General features: G+C 42.4%; 1 protein-coding gene across 1 annotated transcript; it reads left to right on the top strand.

Moving 5' to 3' along the window:
* LOC124069300 (kinesin-1 heavy chain) lies at window positions 1-19,869 on the top strand. The gene is made up of 26 exons (XM_046408334.1): window positions 1-341; window positions 5,398-5,485; window positions 5,634-5,707; window positions 5,802-5,906; window positions 6,427-6,475; window positions 6,780-6,835; window positions 6,928-7,015; window positions 7,114-7,238; window positions 7,452-7,556; window positions 8,848-8,993; window positions 9,261-9,409; window positions 9,636-9,823; window positions 10,747-10,815; window positions 11,280-11,486; window positions 12,078-12,221; window positions 12,526-12,717; window positions 12,809-12,926; window positions 13,483-13,538; window positions 13,760-13,869; window positions 14,090-14,191; window positions 14,393-14,453; window positions 14,818-14,889; window positions 15,126-15,230; window positions 15,493-15,709; window positions 16,215-16,350; window positions 16,981-19,869. The coding sequence occupies exons 1-26, from the start codon at window positions 216-218 to the stop codon at window positions 16,982-16,984; spliced, it is 2,892 nt and encodes a 963-aa protein (XP_046264290.1). The 5' UTR covers window positions 1-215; the 3' UTR covers window positions 16,985-19,869.
* Window positions 19,870-20,432: the final 563 nt, after the last annotated feature.

Raw genomic sequence — 20,432 nt, 5'->3', positions numbered from 1 at the left:
TCATCCACCGGTGTCATGGCTTCCTAACAGGAGGGGGAAGTGATTGAGAGGAAAACAAAGATTTTTTGTTCAGTGCCCGACAAATAATCGGCCTTTCTAGAACCTGAGATTGGGATTGAAGGGCTCGGCCTCCCTTTTCTCCCCCCACGGCCGCTCCTGGGATCCAGGATACACTTTAATTTTATTTGTGAATTTCCATTCGTAAACCGTGGAAGATGGCCGACCCGGCGGAGTGCACTATCAAAGTGATGTGCCGTTTTAGGCCCCTGAACAACTCCGAGGTGGTTAGAGGCGACAGATTCATTCCCAAGTTCCAAGGGGAGGATACCGTTGTTATCGGGGTGAGTTTCTTTGAGTTATTATCTATTATAGAGTGTCCTCTGGGACGGTCAGCAGTACGCCATTTTTGATTGTCTCGTAGCTAAGGTAGTTAGCACCTTAGCATTTTAGCTAACGTTAGCAAGTGCTGACCTGTTCACCATTGCGTTGTTCCGCTGGCCCTCCGCTGCAGTCAACTTCTGGCGCCACCAAAACAGTCAGTTACATTGAACGTGTTACTTTTTCGGTGCCCAGTTCGTGGTCAGCCAGCAACAGCATTTAGTATCACAACTGAAAAAAGCCAATTGCCGTTGCTGTAAAATATCTCTTTTCGCAGTTGCCCTGTCACGGCTAGCGAGCTGTCATTCAACAAAGCCGCAAACACATCGGCTGGCACAGGTTAAAATGTCGCCAGCGTTAGCCTGCCAATCCTGCACGCTGTTGACTACGTTATTATAACCACATTAATTAAGAAGTAGCTGTGCATCTGGAACGATAAGGCTATTAATTATGAACAGTGTGCGTCAGCATAAAGTGTAAGCCAGCTTTGATTTAGTAGTGGCTAACAGACTGTTGGCTAGCAGGCTAGGCCAGCTGGTAGTTGACAGATTAGCCGGCCTTGGCTAGCAGGCTAGTTTTAATACTGTTGCTTAATTAAAGCTAACATTTGCTAGCTGACCAGCTGGCCGCATAACCAGCCCTTTTGTAGACCAAGGTGAAGTCACTTCGAGTATTGAATATTACATGGAATGAAAATATTCTTCCACTAAGGAATATGAACACAGACAATAGTAACGTCAAAATATTACCAGAGGCAGTGAAAATGTCAAATTTAAAACGGCTGGTGGTATTCATTTGGCCTTTAGTGTCTGGATACTTTACAGTCAATAACCCACGAGATTCAACTATATATTCAAAAATGTAAGCAAATATTCAGTCTTAGTCTTTAATGGAGGACTTTAGACGCAGGATCAAACCAAAGTTTGTTGTCTTTAGTTTAATTAGCCCTCTCACCACAGGGCCCTCCAGCACTTGATAAGGGTAATGACATGGGCACAATCTCTACTATGACAAAAGAAGGAAATGACTTTACTTTACATGGCATCTCCACCTTACTGAATCTACAAAGAATTTGCTTGGGGTCAGTTTGGATGTGCACTTGATGCTTTGTCATCATATTATTTAGGCCTGTTTTATAAAGGCATTGTTTACACAACCTCGGTTCTTGATATTGCGTGCCTCTGCACCATATCTATATAAAAAGGAAACAGAAGAGGTTGGTCTTTTTGTATGCTTCTGTACTGCAGTAATTAGAAAGCAAGACAACAGCATAAAAGCTAGCCTGATAATTCAAGTCTGGACATGCCAAATGCTCAAAAGCCAGAGGAATAACATTTGGAGGAAAAAAAAATCATGGTTAAACATTAGGTTTCCTTCATAACAAACTTTTATTCCCTTTGTGGACTTTTGTCCGTGCTCGGCTATGATTTACAAGCGTTTACAAGGCAATAGAAACTGATCTTGGATTCTTTTCATAAAGTTGCATGTTCTGGCTGAGTGGATATGAATCACATCCTCTTGGGATTTGAACTACTAATTTAGGTGGTGAATGTAGAATACAACAGAAGTATTCTCTTTCTGACATGCAAAAAGGAAAAGACTGTTGTAGCTGTTGTGACTTCTTGAATGGTCTTGCTGACTCTGGGTTTGGGCCTTTTGCTAATAGTAAGCGTACTGTCTGTGCTTCTCAGGCATGATGCGGCCCAACCCAGTTCAGAGTGCCAGTCATGGTGCCAACATACCAGTGAATATTGTAAGGGACACAACTGGTTCAGGCCACAGCCTAGTAGTCTCTGCTGGTGCATCTGCTTTGAGAAGCACATCGCTTACAATGCCCATAAGCAGCAGCACAGGCCTCCTGGGTAATCCCTCTGTGTTTTCTCTCCTGGTTACCAGCTGTTCGACCAATCACAGCAGGCAGTTGGCTGGGTGCTAGGCAATGTCTCTGGGTGGGGAGGGCAATTATTATGGTGATGTACTTTTGTTTTGCAGATACATTTATCCAGGGTGACCATCTCACTTAGCCTTCATTTTTATCTGCTCTGAAACAATCTAGGGCGTGGACCCTGTATTAGAGCTGAAACCGCAGCAGTGGTGCTCAGCCAGTGGTGAGGCTGACCACATTGCATGCTGTAAAGAAGTCTGACAGGCAGCTTCACCATTGCACATTGCTTTGAAACTCACAGAATTCATGGAAGGTCAATTACTCCCAAACCAGAGATTTTGTTTCTTTCCTACCAGAATTTCTGTTATCCTGTAATTACTGCTTTTTTTTTTCTGGAAAACATTTGAATGCTTGACACGCTGAAATCTCTTTGGTCATAGAGTCTGGTGACAATAACTCACTCTAAGCAATTTTGGAGAAATAGGTGTGGGGGCGAATAATGATATCACATTTTACATTCATATTTAATTGCAATCATAGTCCACAAGTTAATTTGCGATCTTTGTTCTCTTTTATGAAATTCCCTGTAGAGTAGACGTGAGCAAATGTGAATGAAGAATTGTCAGGTTTGGATGAGCTTGAGCAATGCCTTCGATTGGTTGACAGGCTCTGCTAAGACGTCATGGGATTGTCTGTGGACAGCTAACAAGGACAATAACTGTTTTCAAGATGGAAAAATGGATGAAGTCATTTATTGTCAGGTTTATCATTAGATTTAGTTTAGTTTTCAAAAAAAAGACACTGCAGTTCAGGGCTGTTAATGTCTGGACATCCAGCTGACAGTCAGCGCTTATGGAAATAGCCTAAAACACAGAACTGCACTGAAGATAGTTCTTTTTTGGCACAAGCTCCTCAGCCATTCTGTGGTTAGCTGTAACTCAAAGTGCATTGTCGGCAAGATGTCACCCAAGGAAGAGCAAAGGAAGTTGTCCAATCAGCTGAACCATCTACTTGGCAGCTAATGAGTGAGATTTGGAAACAGAAATAAGAAATAAGATGGCCTTAAATATTGAGATCTCTACAGTTTGCCTGCAAAATTGATTGTGGGGGGAGGGCTTTAAAGATCGATCTCGATCTAAAGTTGTCAGATTGCCTGCTCCTGTGGAGAGTTGGTTGTTGAGGACGTCAGATATGCCGCCCTTTGGGTTGTAGTTCAGACTGAGCCAGCACTGGAATGAGGCTCAACAATCAACTGTCATTCCACTGTGTTTGACTGTTGAGTGTCATTCCCAGGTTGTCAGCTGCCAGCACTGTGGTGACGCACACCATCCATGAATTTAATTAATTTAATTTAATTAATTTTAAACTCAATAAACACAGATAGTGTTTGACTGTAAGATCTGTCATTTGTTCAGAACATTAAAAAGGACACACACACACACACACACAATGGAAACACTTCTCCTATAACATATTCCCGCTGTACTTCCATACTCGGCTGTGGCTCTCCTGCCAGTCTTTTACCAGAAAGGGAGGGAGATGAAGTTTCCAGATGAGGTGCTATGGGTGTCACAGCTAGCTTTGTAGTGTGTCACAGTGTAGCGTGAGTGTGCAGCAGGTAAATTATTCATGCATCCATTACTTCCCTGTCAGTTTTCCACATAAAAGTTATGGTCATGTCCCCCATGCTTTCTGTAATATTTCCAATTTGCATACATTAGCTTGGGCTGCCCCATACGAACACAACTGAGCTACTTTTAGATGGTGTAGTTAGTGGTGGCGTGAGGGATAAAAAGTAAGAAAGGGATTACAGACATAAGTGAAAGTGCTCCTAACACACTTAAACAAGTAAATGATAGAGGCAGTGCACACCTGGTTTTTCCCAGCCTGCTGTTTCCCAGGATGCAAGTTTACCAACAAACCCAAGTTGATACATACTTTGCTTAGCAGCACAAATCCAATTAGATTTCATGCATCGTGTCACAAGAATCATGTGGATGCTGCAGAATGACGTGATGTGTGATTTTCTCTCCGGAATATGTGTGCCTGGACACGTAACAAAGCCATCAGGAAGCAGAAACATGACGGAGCACTTATTAATACTGTAACAATGCTTTTCACTGTAATTACATTTTCAGCAAGTAATCCCATTAGACAGAAGTGTAGGTAACGAGGCCAGCAGCAGCAGTGACAATGAGGACTTTAAACTCGGGCTGTGCTATTGTTTGCTGACAGCGTCTGGCAGGCCTGATAGTGGCTCCGTGCTCATGTTCTGGGCGGGGTTAATTACCAGGATGTGGCTAACTGAAGTGAATTATCAAAGACTTAAGACACTGCTGGCCTGTGTTGCACCGAGCTGTGCTTTAAATGTGGGGATTACAAGCCAGAGTACAAACTGAGGACACATCAGCTGTGGCAGTCTGGATAATTCCAGTACTGGAAAAGGTGCCTCAGCTTGGAATGCCAGGCGGTGACACTTTTGTGGTTTCACCTTGAGTTTTAAATGTGTTTACATGTACTGAAGGCCCTAATCAGTGGTGTCACCAGCTGCTTGACGACATTCTCCATCTTCTCCTGCTCTTACAGGTGTCACCTAACATTGAATCTGATAATAGCTTCAGCTTTGGGGTGTATCTGTCGTAACCTGGGGTATCACACGTGATTGGGGCTGTTTTGTTCTTAAACTCGTAATATACACCGCAGCTAGAACCCCACCCACCAGGCTGGAGAAGCGATGAGTCAACCGGGACTTCAAACACCCAAAGACATCAGGCCATCTCAGTTGAACCTCAGAGTTGCTTGTAGCATCAGTTTTATTAGCCCGCGGTTGCCTTCTTAAATCGGTGTATTGATTTTGTACTTTGAAGTTTTGACTGGCACATCACAGTTAGCTGCACTCTGCTTGTTTTCCAGTGATGAAAGTTCTGGTTTACTTCATTATAGATGAGGAGTTTAAATGTGATGACGGAAGCTGTTTCAGGACAGCCAGCTTTAAGAGGTGCACTAGAATGCAACTAACGGGGAGAACTGGGTTGAAGACATAAAATTGTGGCATCTTTAAGGCGAGGCGAGGTGGACCAAAAAAACATTATTTTAATTATCATTAACTATCACTTTTCTTCTCTTCCTTCCAGGGAAAACCGTACATGTTCGACAGAGTGTTTCAGTCAAATACAACACAGGAACAAGTGTACAATGCCTGCGCCCAGAAGATTGTCAAAGGTGACGTCTTGACACATCATACCTATTATTTAGAGACAAGTTTACAACAAATAAAAATGATATTTTGCCAGTGTTTTTTAATCTTCACTTACATATTAAAACCCAGTTAATGCTTGCTTCAACACGTTCTGTGCACTGTGTCTCGTAGATGTCCTGGAGGGATATAATGGGACAATTTTCGCATATGGGCAGACATCATCTGGCAAAACACACACCATGGAGGTAAGGATGACGTCTAAGAACTGATGTTTTGTTTTTTCCTAATGAAGTTCATCTTCGCTTCTCGTCTTCACATTAATTTTCTGAATGTGTGCAGGGGAATCTCCATGACACAGACTCAATGGGGATCATCCCCAGGATAGTACAAGATATCTTCAACTACATCTATTCCATGGACGAAAACCTGGAGTTTCATATCAAAGTAAGTACTTAGAAGTTGTTGATGTGTTCAATTTCCTGTTTTGCAGTTCTGTATTAACTAAGCAGTTTTTTTTTTGGTGAAACACACAAAGTGATGCAGGATGCTGATGTGTGACATGTCACTTAGTGCTGCTGCATCATTTCCTGAATGACCCTCCACCATCTGCATTACAACAGCACACTGTGGTTGTGTGGGGAAAGATAAAAATAGTGTCACATGAAAATTTAACAGCAAGACATGTTATTGTTCAGAAAATACCTTATCTAACTCAAGCTGACTGAAAATATCAGATTTGAGTATGTGTCTGAACACAGCAGAACTAACTGAATGACTGCAAGCCAAGTTGGAAGTAAATTCAATTGAACACCTTCACACGTCAGATTTTTTTTTTTTTGTGTATTTTAAAAAAACTTGTATTCGGTTTTATCATTTGGAATAAAGAAACCCCTTGGGTGTATTTTTCTCTGGTCTGATCTTTCAGCTTGATTGCCAGATAATGAGGCTTGTTTTCTGTTCACAGGTTTCATATTTTGAAATTTACTTAGACAAGATCCGGGACCTTTTGGATGGTAAGTGGCTCTCAGATACAGTCTGTGGCTGACTTGCCAAAGCAGCTGCTTAGTTAGTAACTTGACGGACATGGATGTTAGCTCTAAACACACACAAGTAAAATGTGTATATTCAACATACACCACACATGGAAAAAAATGTTCTGAACTTGAGGCTGTTATACTGGTCACTTCAAGACAAATATCTGACACTGGCCAGCACCTTTTGTATACACACGCAAGGATATTAACTGACTGTATTAAAGTGGTATACGCACAGCATACCAAGTCAGTTTCGCTGACGTGTTCTTCCTCTCGTCTCCAGTGTCAAAGACCAACCTGTCGGTGCATGAAGACAAAAACAGGGTACCCTACGTCAAGGTGAACGATAACCTCGTGTCAAGTGTTTAAGTATCTGGAAAAACTTGTGTTTGAAGACCAAATCTCACCTCATGTTCTGCTTTTCTTTAAAGGGCTGCACTGAGAGATTTGTCTGCAGCCCAGAGGAGGTCATGGACACGATCGATGAAGGCAAATCTAACAGACATGTAGCGGTTACAAGTAAGACACCATTCTGTCGTTTAACATCCATCTGTGGTGCAGCTGACTGTTTTTGCACCTGATGTGTTTTGACCACATGAGTGTCATTTCTCCTTTAGACATGAACGAGCACAGCTCCAGGAGTCACAGTATTTTCCTGATAAACGTCAAACAGGAGAACACTCAGACAGAGCAGAAGCTCAGCGGCAAGCTTTACCTGGTGGATCTGGCTGGCAGTGAAAAGGTATAAAGAAACAAAGGAAAGCTAAACCAACTTAAAGATGTGCATAGATCCATTTCACTTGGTATGTTCATTACTTTGTGATCGAGTATTGAGATCTACGTTTCTCCTTGACCCACTTTGCCTGTGTTATCTACTTGTGACACATCAGAGTCTGGTCTTTGAACACTTGGCTGAACAACACCTTGTTGACGTTATTGTCTGTGTGATTTTCAGGTCAGTAAAACAGGGGCAGAGGGAGCTGTGCTGGATGAAGCCAAGAACATCAACAAGTCTCTGTCGTCCCTGGGAAACGTCATCTCTGCTCTGGCTGAAGGAACGGTCAGTAACTGAGACTCTCTTCGGTCATAGAGGCTTTGGATTAAAGCTGCCATTAAATCTGTTGGTGCGATCTGTGCATATCCATTTGTTCAACATGTTGTGGTGTTGCTCTGTGAGTTTTGGTTGGGTAGCTTGCATTTCAAGTAAAAGTAAATTATGTGGTGAGTTCAATGTGTTTCCCAGTTGAGGTTGCTGTGACCTCAGTTGCACAGTCCTCACAGCTTTTACTTTTACTTGAGAATATGATGAGCCCAGTTTTGGTTTTGGCATTACTGTGCGGCTTATTCAGCACAATTGTTAGATCTGTTGATGGTGATGCTTTTATTCCAGCATTTTGAAATTACAGGCATTACTGCTAATGTGACAGACATAGGAGAAGTTTGCCATTCAGCACACGGCTCAGAGCGAGGTGTGCTTTTCGAAATCATCTTTTTTAGTTATCTTGCTGTGAAAGTGCCATTTTTCACCATGTACAGGTCCTTTGTTCAAAAATAACCGGAGCAGATAAAAACTTTCCTCCAAGCTGTGTTTTGTTTAGCTGCTTCAGAGTGATTTCACACTATTCACTTTAATCAACACTTGCTTTGTTCTCAGGCCCTTCAGCTCTGTAAGCAACCTGAGGCTGACAGCTGCTTATATATTTGTGGTGGTCTAAAACAAATGAGCTGTTGTGCAGAGATGTCTAATTGGTAGATGAGCATAGTGGTGCCTAAGGAATTATAGCAGACTGCTGCAACATGCCTCTTTTTATCAATACAGATGATATGTCAAGTTATCATTTAACTGCCATCTGACTTTACTGAACTAATGAGTGTAACCAGAGCCATCACATCCTGATGGCTGGTGAAACCACAGACCTCTTCTTTGGTTTCAGGACAAATGCACCAGCACATGTAACTGTGTTATCCCAGCTTAGGGAAACCTTTCTTTTGTACTTATTTCTTTATGTCTGTCTCTGTCATGTAGGATATTATTGTCAGTTTCTGTCATTGTGGTGTGCCAGTCAGATCTACACACATTTTGTCTACTTATCTATTTGGGTTAACAATGGATTGGTTGCACAGCAGCCATTTTGACTCGTCACACCAGAAGACTCACAAGTGCATTAATGATTTCTGCATTCCACTTAGAGGGGGTCCATCTAACCGTTCAAATTGGTTCGGGTTCATTAATCTGCAACAAGTCAAGATGTCGGCTGCACAAGCAGTCCATAGCCACATGTGGTACAGTCAGGGAATTTGTGCTCTGCTTGTTAAACTTTCCTCTATGCGTTTTTTTTTTTGTGCACTAGGCCTACATCCCCTACCGAGACAGCAAGATGACCCGTATCCTGCAGGACTCGCTGGGTGGTAACTGTCGAACCACCATTGTAATCTGCTGCTCACCTTCCTCCTTTAATGAGGCTGAAACTAAATCCACCCTCATGTTCGGACAGAGGTTGGTAGACAGTAGAACGAAAACAATCCATACTGCTCTGTGTGTTTTCTTCAGTTTGTAAAATAAATACTATAAATAACTAAACGGGTAATTTGAGTAATAGTTTTTAAAAGAGTGTGTATGTGTTGAGAAGTTGTGGAAAGCCATACATTTATTGATAACCTTGTCACAGTTGGTTCAAGTTTGGTTGCTGTTATATTTAGGTACCTTTTTGAAAGAATAACGGTGCAGAAAAGTGCAACAAAATCTGTTGTTTTATGCATCCAGAGCAAAGACCATCAAGAACACTGTCTGTGTGAACATCGAGCTTACGGCCGAGCAGTGGAAGCAGAAGTATGAGAGGGAGAAGGAGAAGAATAAGACCCTGAGGAACACCATCACCTGGCTGGAGAACGAGCTCAACCGCTGGAGGAATGGTGAGCAGACAGACTGTGTCCTAATTCATTGTTACATGTAGATTCCTACTGTAGGAAACATCTGTACACCTTTCTGTGTCGGTCTAATGCATTAACACAGAGAGAGGTGATCATTTTGTCTTTGTCCTTACAGACTGCTAACTGCATATAATTTAAAGGGCTTGTTTTGGCTTACAGTGTATTGGGGATGACTTAAAACTTAACATGTGTGTTACTTCCACTTTAGGTGAGAGTGTGCCAGTGGAGGAGCAGTTTGACAAAGAAAAGGCCAACGCTGAGGTGCTGGCCCTGGATAACATACTCAACGACAAGCCAGCCTCCACACCCAACGTGCCAGGTGTTCGCCTCACTGACGTGGAGAAGGACAAGTGTGAGGCTGAGCTGGCCAAGCTTTACAAACAGCTGGACGATAAGGTGAGGGAGAGGACAGGGCGTTCATAACGGAGGTGTATCACAGAGCTCTGCGAGGGGTTCGACCAGCATGGTCAGCTCGGACTCGGGCTCTCATTTGACTTCTCCTTCTGTTGTGCCCGTACATGTGCAGGCCACCATATGAAAAACTGTGATTATAATAATATAATATTATTCATATGCCTACGTTCTCTATGTCCTATGCCTGCATTATATGCTATTTTGGTACATTACACACGACAGTTTAGTTGACCATGCAGAGCATCAGGACATCAATTACAGGCTGAAATTGGGCCAGTGCAGGGCTTTAGGGTGTCTAGTGTGTTTGTCAGCTCAGCTTATTATGTGTACAAGTTTTATACGCTACGCATCTGTGCACACTGAAACAAGAATGTGTCATAATGAAGTTCATTATGAAATATGCAAATGACACTTCTGTAGGATGTTTGCAGGGGAAATAGATCAGATCTGTACAGAAGAAAGCCGAATTGAAGAATGACATAGCTAGTTAACTAAAGAGTGATCAACAAGATTGAGTGCTTCTTCTGCCTCAAGCTCCTCACTGATTGGATGATTTACATCTAATTCATCTTAAAAGAGAGAGAAGCAAAGCAACTGTTCAGTTCTGACAAGTTCCTGTTGGTCTTTTGATCGTAGGCCACCAGACGGTGATTATGTTTTTTAGTAAAAAAACCATGGATGTCGGCTTCTGTTTGACGTCCGTGACTTTCATCTCATTTGATTTTGATGTCAAAAACCAATAATTGTATGCATAACTGAAAATGACAGCAGGCCATTGTTGCACGAATATTAATCTAACACTTGGAATAAAGAGAACTAGACAAATTTATACACACACAAACAATCTCCCTTGACTGCTGCGGCTTCCTGTGCGAGTGCTAATGTGTCTTTGTTTGACTTTACAGGATGAGGAAATTAACCAGCAGAGCCAACTGGCTGAGAAACTGAAGCAGCAGATGTTGGACCAGGAAGAGGTGAGTGCTGGAGGTCCTGACAGGTGCACAGTGAAGTCTTCATGTTTGTAGTTTCAGAGGTGTGAGGTGACGCTCTGACAGCTGTCAAGTTGTCTTTATGTTTTACTTAACTCCAGTCCTGTTGTCTCAAGTAGGGCTACCATCTACAGTTACATTAAGATTTATTTGGTAATTTGGTCTAGTAATCATATTTTTACTCTCAGTGGTTTTTAGTAGCAGACATAATGTGCTCCTAGTAAAGTTTGCAGTTTGTTATACTATGTCACGTTACAACTGCAAGCCAAGAGGAAAGGACCCTCCTCAATTCATTTTCAGAATGACCACATGTATCTATCTGTAAATTTTACACATACATAAAAGGTAAAAAAAGGAGAAAGCTTGCATGTTTAATGATAGATGGAATAAAAACGTTAATTTCTTACTCATCCATGTGACATACTTACACTTCTCTCCCCTACTTGCAGCTTCTAGCCTCCTCCCGCCGTGATCACGAGAACCTCCAGGCAGAGCTGAACCGCCTGCAGGCAGAGAACGAGGCCTCCAAGGACGAGGTGAAGGAGGTCCTCCAGGCTCTGGAGGAGCTGGCGGTGAACTATGACCAGAAGAGTCAGGAGGTGGAAGATAAGACCAAGGAGTTTGAAGCCATCAGCGAGGAGCTTAGCCAGAAATCGGTGAGCTGGGGACATCAGTACGCCCAAAGTCACAGTGATGCTTTAATTTTAGTCATATGCCTTTAATTTGTCCTTTATTTAAGATGTGTTCGTATGCAACACACAAGCACGTAATACTATAATTAAACTACATCCTGCAGGCATAAAAAGAACTGCAGGCACGAACACATTTTTTCTGCTAAAGCTCTTTCCTTTTTTCCTTATTGCAAAGGGCTTGGATGGTGACTATATTCCATCAGTGTCCCTTTAGTACAACAGTGTGGATCTACATTGGAGTGAAAGTCCTCTTCATTAATCACATTATGCTAGAACTTAAAATAAGAATCTTGTCATTGGTGATGAGGTAGATCTACACCACTGACGATTTCGGTCAGTCCCTGTTAATTTGTAAAGATGTCAAGAAGAGGGGGAGAAACGTAACTTAATGTGTTACAGCAGCTGACGTGGCAATAAACAAAATCCACACACTTTTCTCCACTCCCATAATATAATTTATTTCCTTTTGCTGTTCCTCCTCCATTGAAGTCAATGGGAGAACACACTGAGAGAAAGAATGAATGTCAATGAAGCGTTCTCTTTCTCTTCCTGTAGTCCATCCTGTCGTCTCTGGACTCTGAGCTCCAGAAGCTGAAGGAGATGTCCAACCACCAGAGGAAGAGGGTGACCGAGATGATGTCTTCACTGCTCAAAGACCTAGCCGAGATTGGCATCGCCGTAGGCAGCAATGACATTAAGGTAGAGGAAGTTGTTGGAATTGATTGAAAGATTGATAAGATGGAATCTTTTCACAGGATGTTGCAGTGATAAAAGTATATAGAGGGAAAAGAGGTTCAGGCCCAGTCACTGCCCAGGATTTTTATCCAGTACAATGTCAGTTCAGATATTCTAGTGCAGTGGTTCCCAAACTGGGGGGGGGGCAGAATATTCTGATCTACAAAAAGGGGCCATGCAGGAAAAGGAACCACTGTTCTCGTGAGATGCAAGAACGCCTGCCTCTATGTGGTCGTGCCTCTTCAGCTTTGCTTTTGTGCCCTTTCAGCAACATGAGAGCGGTAGCGGCATGATAGATGAGGAGTTCACGGTGGCCCGTCTCTACATTAGTAAGTTGAAGTCAGAAGTAAAGACTATGGTGAAACGCTGCAAGCAGCTGGAGGGCACCCAGTCAGAGAGCAACAAGAAGATGGACGAGAACGAGAAGGAGCTGGCTGCCTGCCAGCTTCGCATCTCCCAGGTACGTAGGAACCAACCACAAGTAGTGTTGGGAGCTGACGTGGCTGATCCTAGTTTGTATGGATGAACATCTGTGTTTCTTCTGTCTGCAGCATGAGGCCAAGATCAAGTCCCTGACTGAGTACCTGCAGAACGTGGAGCAGAAGAAGAGGCAGCTGGAGGAGAACGTGGACTCTCTCAACGAGGAACTTGTCAAGCTCAGCGCTCAGGGTACTGCAAGAGATAAAACAATGACACCAGCAGTCACTTCCTGTCCGCCCAAGCAATTATAATGAAGGCAGTTAATCTTGAGAGGAGCTGTGGAGTAAAAGTTAAAAAGGGTCATTGAAAATGTGTTAATTAATATATTTTGTTGCAAGAATAGAAATTGAAGTTCTTTGATGTTTTTAACTTAAAGTTAGGATATGTTCTGCTGTGTCCAGTGAAGTGTTGATGAGCTCACACATTCATTCCTCTCTTTTTTTACATCTTGTCTGAGAGCTTCTGTAAAAGCTGCTATCTCTCATTATGAAAATTCTCAAAGTTGTAAAAGTAATTAACCTCGTCCCAAACTGTAATTTGAGGGAACTGGACCTACAAAATCCTTGAATTTGATTTTAAGAAGGTGTGAGAACCCTGATTTTATTTACAACTAATATGAATGAATGGAATTGGAACCCTTTTGAAGAGTGAATACCCAATCCTTTACGATTTTCATGTTCCTAGGCTTCAGTTTATCCCTCTGGCCCCACCTCATTTCAGTGAATCCTGTTTGTATGTTTTACAGAGAAAGTTCATGCTATGGAGAAAGAGAATGAGATCCAGACTGCCAATGAAGTCAAGGTATGTTTTGTCCTGACATTTTTGGATAGTGTTCCCATCAAAACCATTTGAGATCTCTGATGAGAAAAAGTAGAACAATTTGAACCTCCTAAAGCTACACAATCTACGTCATAAATCTAGTTCATTTTTGTATAAACAGTATGATGGTATCTGCCATGTTCTTATTGAATCATTCTGTCACATGAATAGTAAGCACATGTGGTGTATTTGTGTGTCTTCAGGAAGCAGTGGAGAAGCAGATCCACTCCCACCGGGAAGCTCACCAGAAGCAGATCAGCAGCCTGAGAGATGAGCTGGACAACAAGGAGAAACTCATCACTGAGCTGCAGGAGTAAGACTTTTTAAAATTTCTGTCACCTTCACTCACTGCTCCATTAGAAACAAAGGGACAGCAACAGGGGGGCGGATGTTAAAATAGGCTTTTTAATTAGGAAAATAAACATGTAAATGTCAATAAAGGAACGCTAAAGGAAATGTCAATAAAGGAACACTTGTTGTTCTGACACAGATGTTCTGATCATACAAACATGATGCTTTGTCGTCTCTTTCAGCCTTAACCAGAAGATCATGCTGGAGCAGGAGAGGCTCAGGGTGGAGCACGAGAAACTGAAATCCACCGACCAGGAGAAGAGCCGCAAGCTGCATGAGCTTACGTACGTTTTGCATGCACACACTCATGTTAGCACAACATGGTTCGCTTTAATACAAGATAAAATAAATGTGCAGCCTTTCATCACCACTGACACGTTTTTATCAGAGGCTGAGCTCATGTGCAGCAGCTGCTTCCTGACTTTTGTTCCACACAACAGCATCGTGGCATGTGGATTAAAAAGGTTTTAACTGTTGTTGTTCAGGGTGATGCAGGACAGAAGGGAGCAGGCCAGACAGGACCTGAAGGGTCTGGAGGAGACAGTGGTGAGTTCATATAAATTAACTACTGATCACTTCATAGGGTTACCACCGTTTCCCAGTGAGACTGATAGTATCTTTGAGTTGACTTCTTGTTTGCTTGAACAGACGTGTTGTTAAGTGGCGGGAAAAAAATTCAGAAACAAGTTGCACCAGTAATTTCCACTTTTTTGTTGTATTCAGCAGCTAGTATTTACAGTTTAGTATGACTGTGAATGAATGAGGTTTATGAGTGTGAATGAGTTTTAATAATGTCAGGAAATCTGTTTGATCTGATTTGATTTCTGCTCAGTTCTTTGATAGAACACTGATTATTTGAGTCTGTCAAGTTATTTTTATTTATTTTGATTGCTTTTCTCTTCCATCTAAGGCCAAGGAGCTGCAGACCCTGCACAACTTGAGGAAGCTCTTTGTCCAGGATTTGGCTACCAGGGTGAAAAAGGTGAACCACTTTGAACCAACTTTCTGTTTTTCTGTTGGAAAAGAAAATCTGCTTCACTGCAATGAGGGGAAAGAAATGAGGCTACACAATTACACAATTGATGACAAAATTAGTGCCATGGACACCAATGTCAGGATGACTGAAGTGGTTCAGATTAAAGGATTATTTGATGTGTTCATAAGTCCCCCCCCAGCTATTATTTAACTTTTAATCCCCGTGTTGTGTTTGCTGTGTAGAGCGCTGAGATGGACTCGGATGACACAGGCGGCAGCGCAGCACAGAAACAGAAAATCTCCTTTCTTGAGAACAATCTTGAGCAGCTCACCAAGGTTCACAAACAGGTAGGACTTTAATATACACAGCCAGATTATGGCTGTCCTTTTAACTCACACTGTGTGACTAATCTCCCTTAGCGGCTGCCCTCTTCTTTTTTTTCTTCTTGCTCTCTCTTCATCACATTTTGTGCCTTTGTGTCTTCTCCTTGTGGTCGTCTCGTCTTTGACTGATATCTCTTCCCATTTCCTCCTGTGCCTTCGCGCTTGAAAACTGCTGCAGAAACATAAATGAAAGACAGTATTTAAAAATGTCCAAATTGTCCCACAGCTGGTGCGTGATAATGCAGACCTGCGCTGTGAGCTTCCTAAACTGGAAAAGCGTCTTCGTGCTACGGCTGAGCGGGTCAAGGCCCTGGAGTCTGCTCTGAAGGAGGCCAAGGAGAATGCCGCCCGCGACCGCAAGCGCTACCAGCAGGAGGTGGACCGCATCAAGGAGGCCGTCAGGGCCAAGAACATGGCCAGGAGGGGACATTCAGCCCAGATCGGTCAGTAGGGCAGAAAATGCAGGATTATTGTGATTTTGAGTTTGTACTGCATTTATTCAGATGACTTACATTTTTACTAAACCTCTAAATGAGGGTTAGTTGCCTTTTTAGGTAGACCACTTTTCTCGCTACACGGAAAGCTGATTGGATACATTGCAATTTTCATAACCCGGTTTGAAAGGAAGTTGGTTGTACTCACATTGTGGTGAGAATGGATTAAATGTAGTATGACTCAAGGGCCAAGAGTCGCCATGGAGTCATGTGGCAGAGTCACAAGGAGTAGTAATCTTATTCAGAAGGATACTCAAGTACACAGTGGGTGCAGGTGCCCCTCAAACGTTGACACTTTCAGTTACATGTAAACTTGAGAATATTTCCTCACACACTTTTCTCTTTAGATGAACAGATGACATCTTGATTTATGTTTTGTCTGAAATGTAACTGACATCACGAACAACAGTCTTCACTTGACTAATCCTCACTCTTGGCTTTCACTCCTCTTCAGCCAAGCCTATCCGGCCCGGGCAGCAGCCAGTGGCGTCTCCCACCCACCCCAACATCAACCGCAGCGGAGGAGGCTTCTACCAGAACAGCCAGACGGTGTCCATCAGGGGTGGAGGCAGCAGCAAGCCGGAAAAGAAGTAAGAGACGCTCTGCTCTTTGTCGTGAGGGAGCTAATGAGATAAGATGCAGGAGCTAAAGAGGCAGCATCACAGTCTTCTGGTAACAGGAAGTGTACTGCATGTGGTTTCATTTCTGTCTGATGCGTTGATGAATTACCTTCATTATTGTCTCCAGTTTGACTCTGGAGGGTTAGGGTTAACCCTAACCCATTTGAACCTTTGTTAACATGTCTTTTTGTTATGTGCGTCTCCACCATCCAGTCAGAGCAAAATGCCTTCAAATCTATTAAAAAAACTCAGATGATAAACTATGAGCTTGTGACTAAGTGAGTCGAGGAACTGAGTGAATGCATAATAGTTAACGAACTGCTTCACAGAATTAGAGTATTTGAAGAAAAGGCAGTAAGACTACAGAAGAGAAAGAAAGTATAATTAAAATGACAAAAAGAAGAAGAGGGAGCAGAACGTATCAGCTGGAATCCAGTTTTTAGTGTGCCTGTGTTCAGGTTTTCCCCGTTTGCTTCCTTATTGCTTAAAGTGACATTTGTTTGCCACATGTTGAATATATTAGATGATAGATGGTAGCATTTACATGTGACAGAAAGTGCGACGCCCGCTAAGAGCGCTTGTTTTCCTGTTTGTCTGCAGCTGAAGAGCGTGGGGATTGAAGAAGGACACCACTGAGGAAGCCAATGTCACCCGCCCGACCCACCCCACCCCCGACCCCCGACAACCTGTCATTCCATTACAGCAAACAGGCTCCTCGTCGCTGCTTCAGAGCCACGAAGGAGTTTCTGAATTATAAATATATAAATATAAATATCCCTGGCCTGTACAGCTCCGACCCCCACACCTCCCCCTCCTTACCCCGCCCCCCCTTCCAATTCTCACTATGACTTATCTCTTTTTCTCTTACTGGATATAATAATAATAAAAGACAGCAAATTTAATTTAAAAAAAAAAAAAGGAAAGGTAATATCCTTACCCACCGAACCAAACACAGTCTCGAGCGCAGCCTCGGCGAGCGAAACCGCGCGCACCTCAGATGTGTGGCTTCGGTTTTTGTTTTGCACAGCCTGTCGTCATCCGTCGTCGTCGTGCGAGTAGTTCTGCTCTGTGCCAAGCTGAATGTAAGGGCAGCAAACAAACAAGTGAAAACACAACCTAAAACAAACGAAAAAAAGGAGAGCTTACCAGGAGTGATAGCTTGATCCTTTAGGCTAACCTCTGTACATTTCATCATTACTATTATTGGTTGTTAACCACACTTTTCTCTGGATAGATTTTACATGCTTCTTTAAGGAGGAAAACCTAAAAAACAAAAACAAAAAAAAAACTGTACCGTTTTGAATTGACTAGATGGCGTCGAGCACTACTGTTCTGTCCGGTCTTGTACAGATGTAAAATTGGCACTACTGCACATGCTTCCCTGCAGAGAAAGCTGTATGAAATATGGGAACGACTAAACAGAAGGATTTAAAATTTAAAAAAAAAAAAAAAAAGCCAAGACGTGCGACAGTGTACTGTAGATGTATTTAACTAAATACCTGTGGAGGCCAATTGTTTTTATCATTAAGTTAAAATAAAACCTATACTCGTTATTGGTGACTTCATGAGAAGGATGTACAGGATGTCGAAAGGAATGAAGAGAATGATCCGGTTAGAACTTCCACCTTTTAGCATAGCCCATGCTAAGTAGCTAAATGTACTGTTTTTACTTCTCTCAGTGGTTAATAATTCTGTGTTAATGGATGCTATTTATATCTCTCTGCACAGTGGAGCACATAGACTGCAGACACATAGACTGAGATAGCACATGTCACAATGCTTGTCCTGTCCTAACTGGGTTGCAGTCACTCACTCATCTCCAGGACCTGTTTTCTTTTTTGTTTTTTGTTTTTGTTTTTTAGTTGTAAACCAACTGTTTGATCCCTGTTGCATCATGATTTCTTCTCAAGGGGGCCTCACTTTGATTTTGTTTTTTCTTTCGTCTTCCCTCTCGCACTCATTGCGTTTGTTTGTTGTAGTAGGACCTGTAACTGCCCCGTTGGATGTAAATTTGCAGAAAGCGACGTGTTATGCTGGGTTTCGCGTACTGTACCTCTTTCATTGTTCAGTAGATCAACGTTTAGTTGCGTATTTGAAGGGGAAAGGCGGGCGGTGGTGTCAGTCGATGGCTCGGGCCTTTGCCACTGATCAGCCAGTCAGGAGAGCAGGGTCTGAAATTGCACAACAATCTTCTGTCATCATCTGGGGGAAGTGTTTATTTAACTAAATCTAGTCAGGGGTGTAGGGTTTATTTTGTATTTTGTTGTTTTTGTTGTAATTTTTTTAGTGTCATGATTTTAATCACCCCCCCCCCCCCTTTTTTTAGCCCTGTGATGAAGCCCCAGTGCATTGGTAAAAAGCTCGTAGTGGTTGTAACCCCAGTGTGAGAACACTAATATCTTGTCCAAGTGCAATATACTGTAAAAGACACTGTAAATCAGTCAATTGGCACGTGTAATGAGGGTGTGCTTGCAGCAGCAGTCCTGCTATGTGCAGCCGAAGTCCTGCCCCTCTTTCCTGTTAGCTTGTTCTGCGAAACCTTTGGTTCTCGTTGTATTTTCTCATCAGGAACCTTTCGGAAAAGCTGCAACATGATGCAGAAGGCTTTCTGGACTGCATTCGAAAACGTGGAACTCTAAATGTAAAATACATAAAATAAACTCTCTAAGTGATGATACTGAAGGTGGTCAGATTTTACAAATCTGTGCAGTGGTATATATTTAAATGAATTTCAGCTTTCTAAAAATACAGATGAAAGAAACGTTGCACTGCTAAATACAGTTTTGGTTGAGACGAGTGGAACAAATCTGGCCAGAAAAGAGTGGTGGGATTTTGGTTTTCTTTGGTAAGATGTCACGCTATACTGTGCCATCTGGTAACAGGAAAGAAAGCTGGATTTAATAGCACTTCTTCACATCACCTGCACTCGTGAAAACACTCCATATGTGGCTGTTTGTGACTGGAGGGAAAAAAAGCCCTGTAAACAGAACTGTGTGCTAACGGTAAATAATCGAAGTAGTCTTCTACAAGCTGCAGCAGGAGTCGCTCCCCGTTACAGGACAGCATTCGGCGTCTATCGAGGTGGTTTGTTCGCTCTGTGTAATCGTCTGGATTAGTTAAGACTGTGCAGCGTGGACCTCAAAATGTTTATCCTTTGACCTGCCGCCAAAACTGGATATGAAATGGGGGAAAAATAGTTGATTAAAAGAGCAAAGAATATTTATGCTGTTTACCTAAATTGAAATTTGCATTAATTCTAAATAAAATCAAAGTGTAGCCACTTTTTTTTTATTACTGTGTAATAGTTGGTCAGTTTTTAAAGGACAGCTTTGAGGATCCGTCAGTGGACAAGGTACTGGATCATTCCTGGAGAACTGGGGCACAAATAGCAGGGCTCTGACATGAACGGAGATGGGAAGTTCAAGAGATCACAGTTTTGGATTGATTGCATGATGTAAATGTATGTGTGATTAAATAATTATGAGAAAACGCTTGCATTTCTCTGTCCTTTCTTGTGTGTTTGGCTGAGATCTTCTGATCGTATTCTGTGAGTGAAGTAAATGATTAAATGAGACTTTTCGTGCTGTGGTCCCAGGCTGACAAACTGATTTTCTGAAATCATTTTGCTGCTGTTAATCTTGAAAATTAATTCTTTTATTATTCATTAGGAAGCACTTTATCGCCAATATCACTACACCTTTGGTCTCGTCTCGGTTTGGTCTTGGCTAATTGATGTTAGAACATACGATCATATTAAGCCAATAGTGGGCCTCCAACCTGGCAACAGTTTGGGGCAGCTTGGTTCAGATTTAAACATGACAATTTCCCTGTGCGCCAAACCAGGTCAATAAACAAATGGGTTATTTTGTCCCAGTTTGGTGTGGGAAAAGTTCACTCCATCCAGCACTATTGGGATCTATTGGGACCCAACATTGCTTGTTGGACTTCACTAATGCTCTTGTGGCTGAATGAAAGCACATTCCTGCAGGCAGGTTTCGGAGGCCTGGTGGATTGTGTTCCGGTGTCGTGCAGTCACCATGAGCGCTAAATCA

This window comes from Scatophagus argus, chromosome 13, assembly GCF_020382885.2.
Source record: "Scatophagus argus isolate fScaArg1 chromosome 13, fScaArg1.pri, whole genome shotgun sequence".
In the NCBI taxonomy this organism is placed as follows: domain Eukaryota; kingdom Metazoa; phylum Chordata; class Actinopteri; family Scatophagidae; genus Scatophagus; species Scatophagus argus.
The sequence above is the reverse complement of the archived record's forward strand: the minus strand, read 5'-3'. Positions and strand labels throughout refer to the sequence as shown.

Bases quoted from the DNA above. Each gene is read 5' to 3' on its own strand.
- LOC124069300 (XM_046408334.1), top strand. From the start codon at position 216: ATGGCCGACCCGGCGGAGTGCACTATCAAAGTGATGTGCCGTTTTAGG. The intron at 10,816-11,279 runs GTGAGTGCTGGA...CCCTACTTGCAG, and splicing joins AGATGTTGGACCAGGAAGAG to CTTCTAGCCTCCTCCCGCCG. The intron at 13,870-14,089 runs GTAAGACTTTTT...CGTCTCTTTCAG, and splicing joins CTCATCACTGAGCTGCAGGA to CCTTAACCAGAAGATCATGC.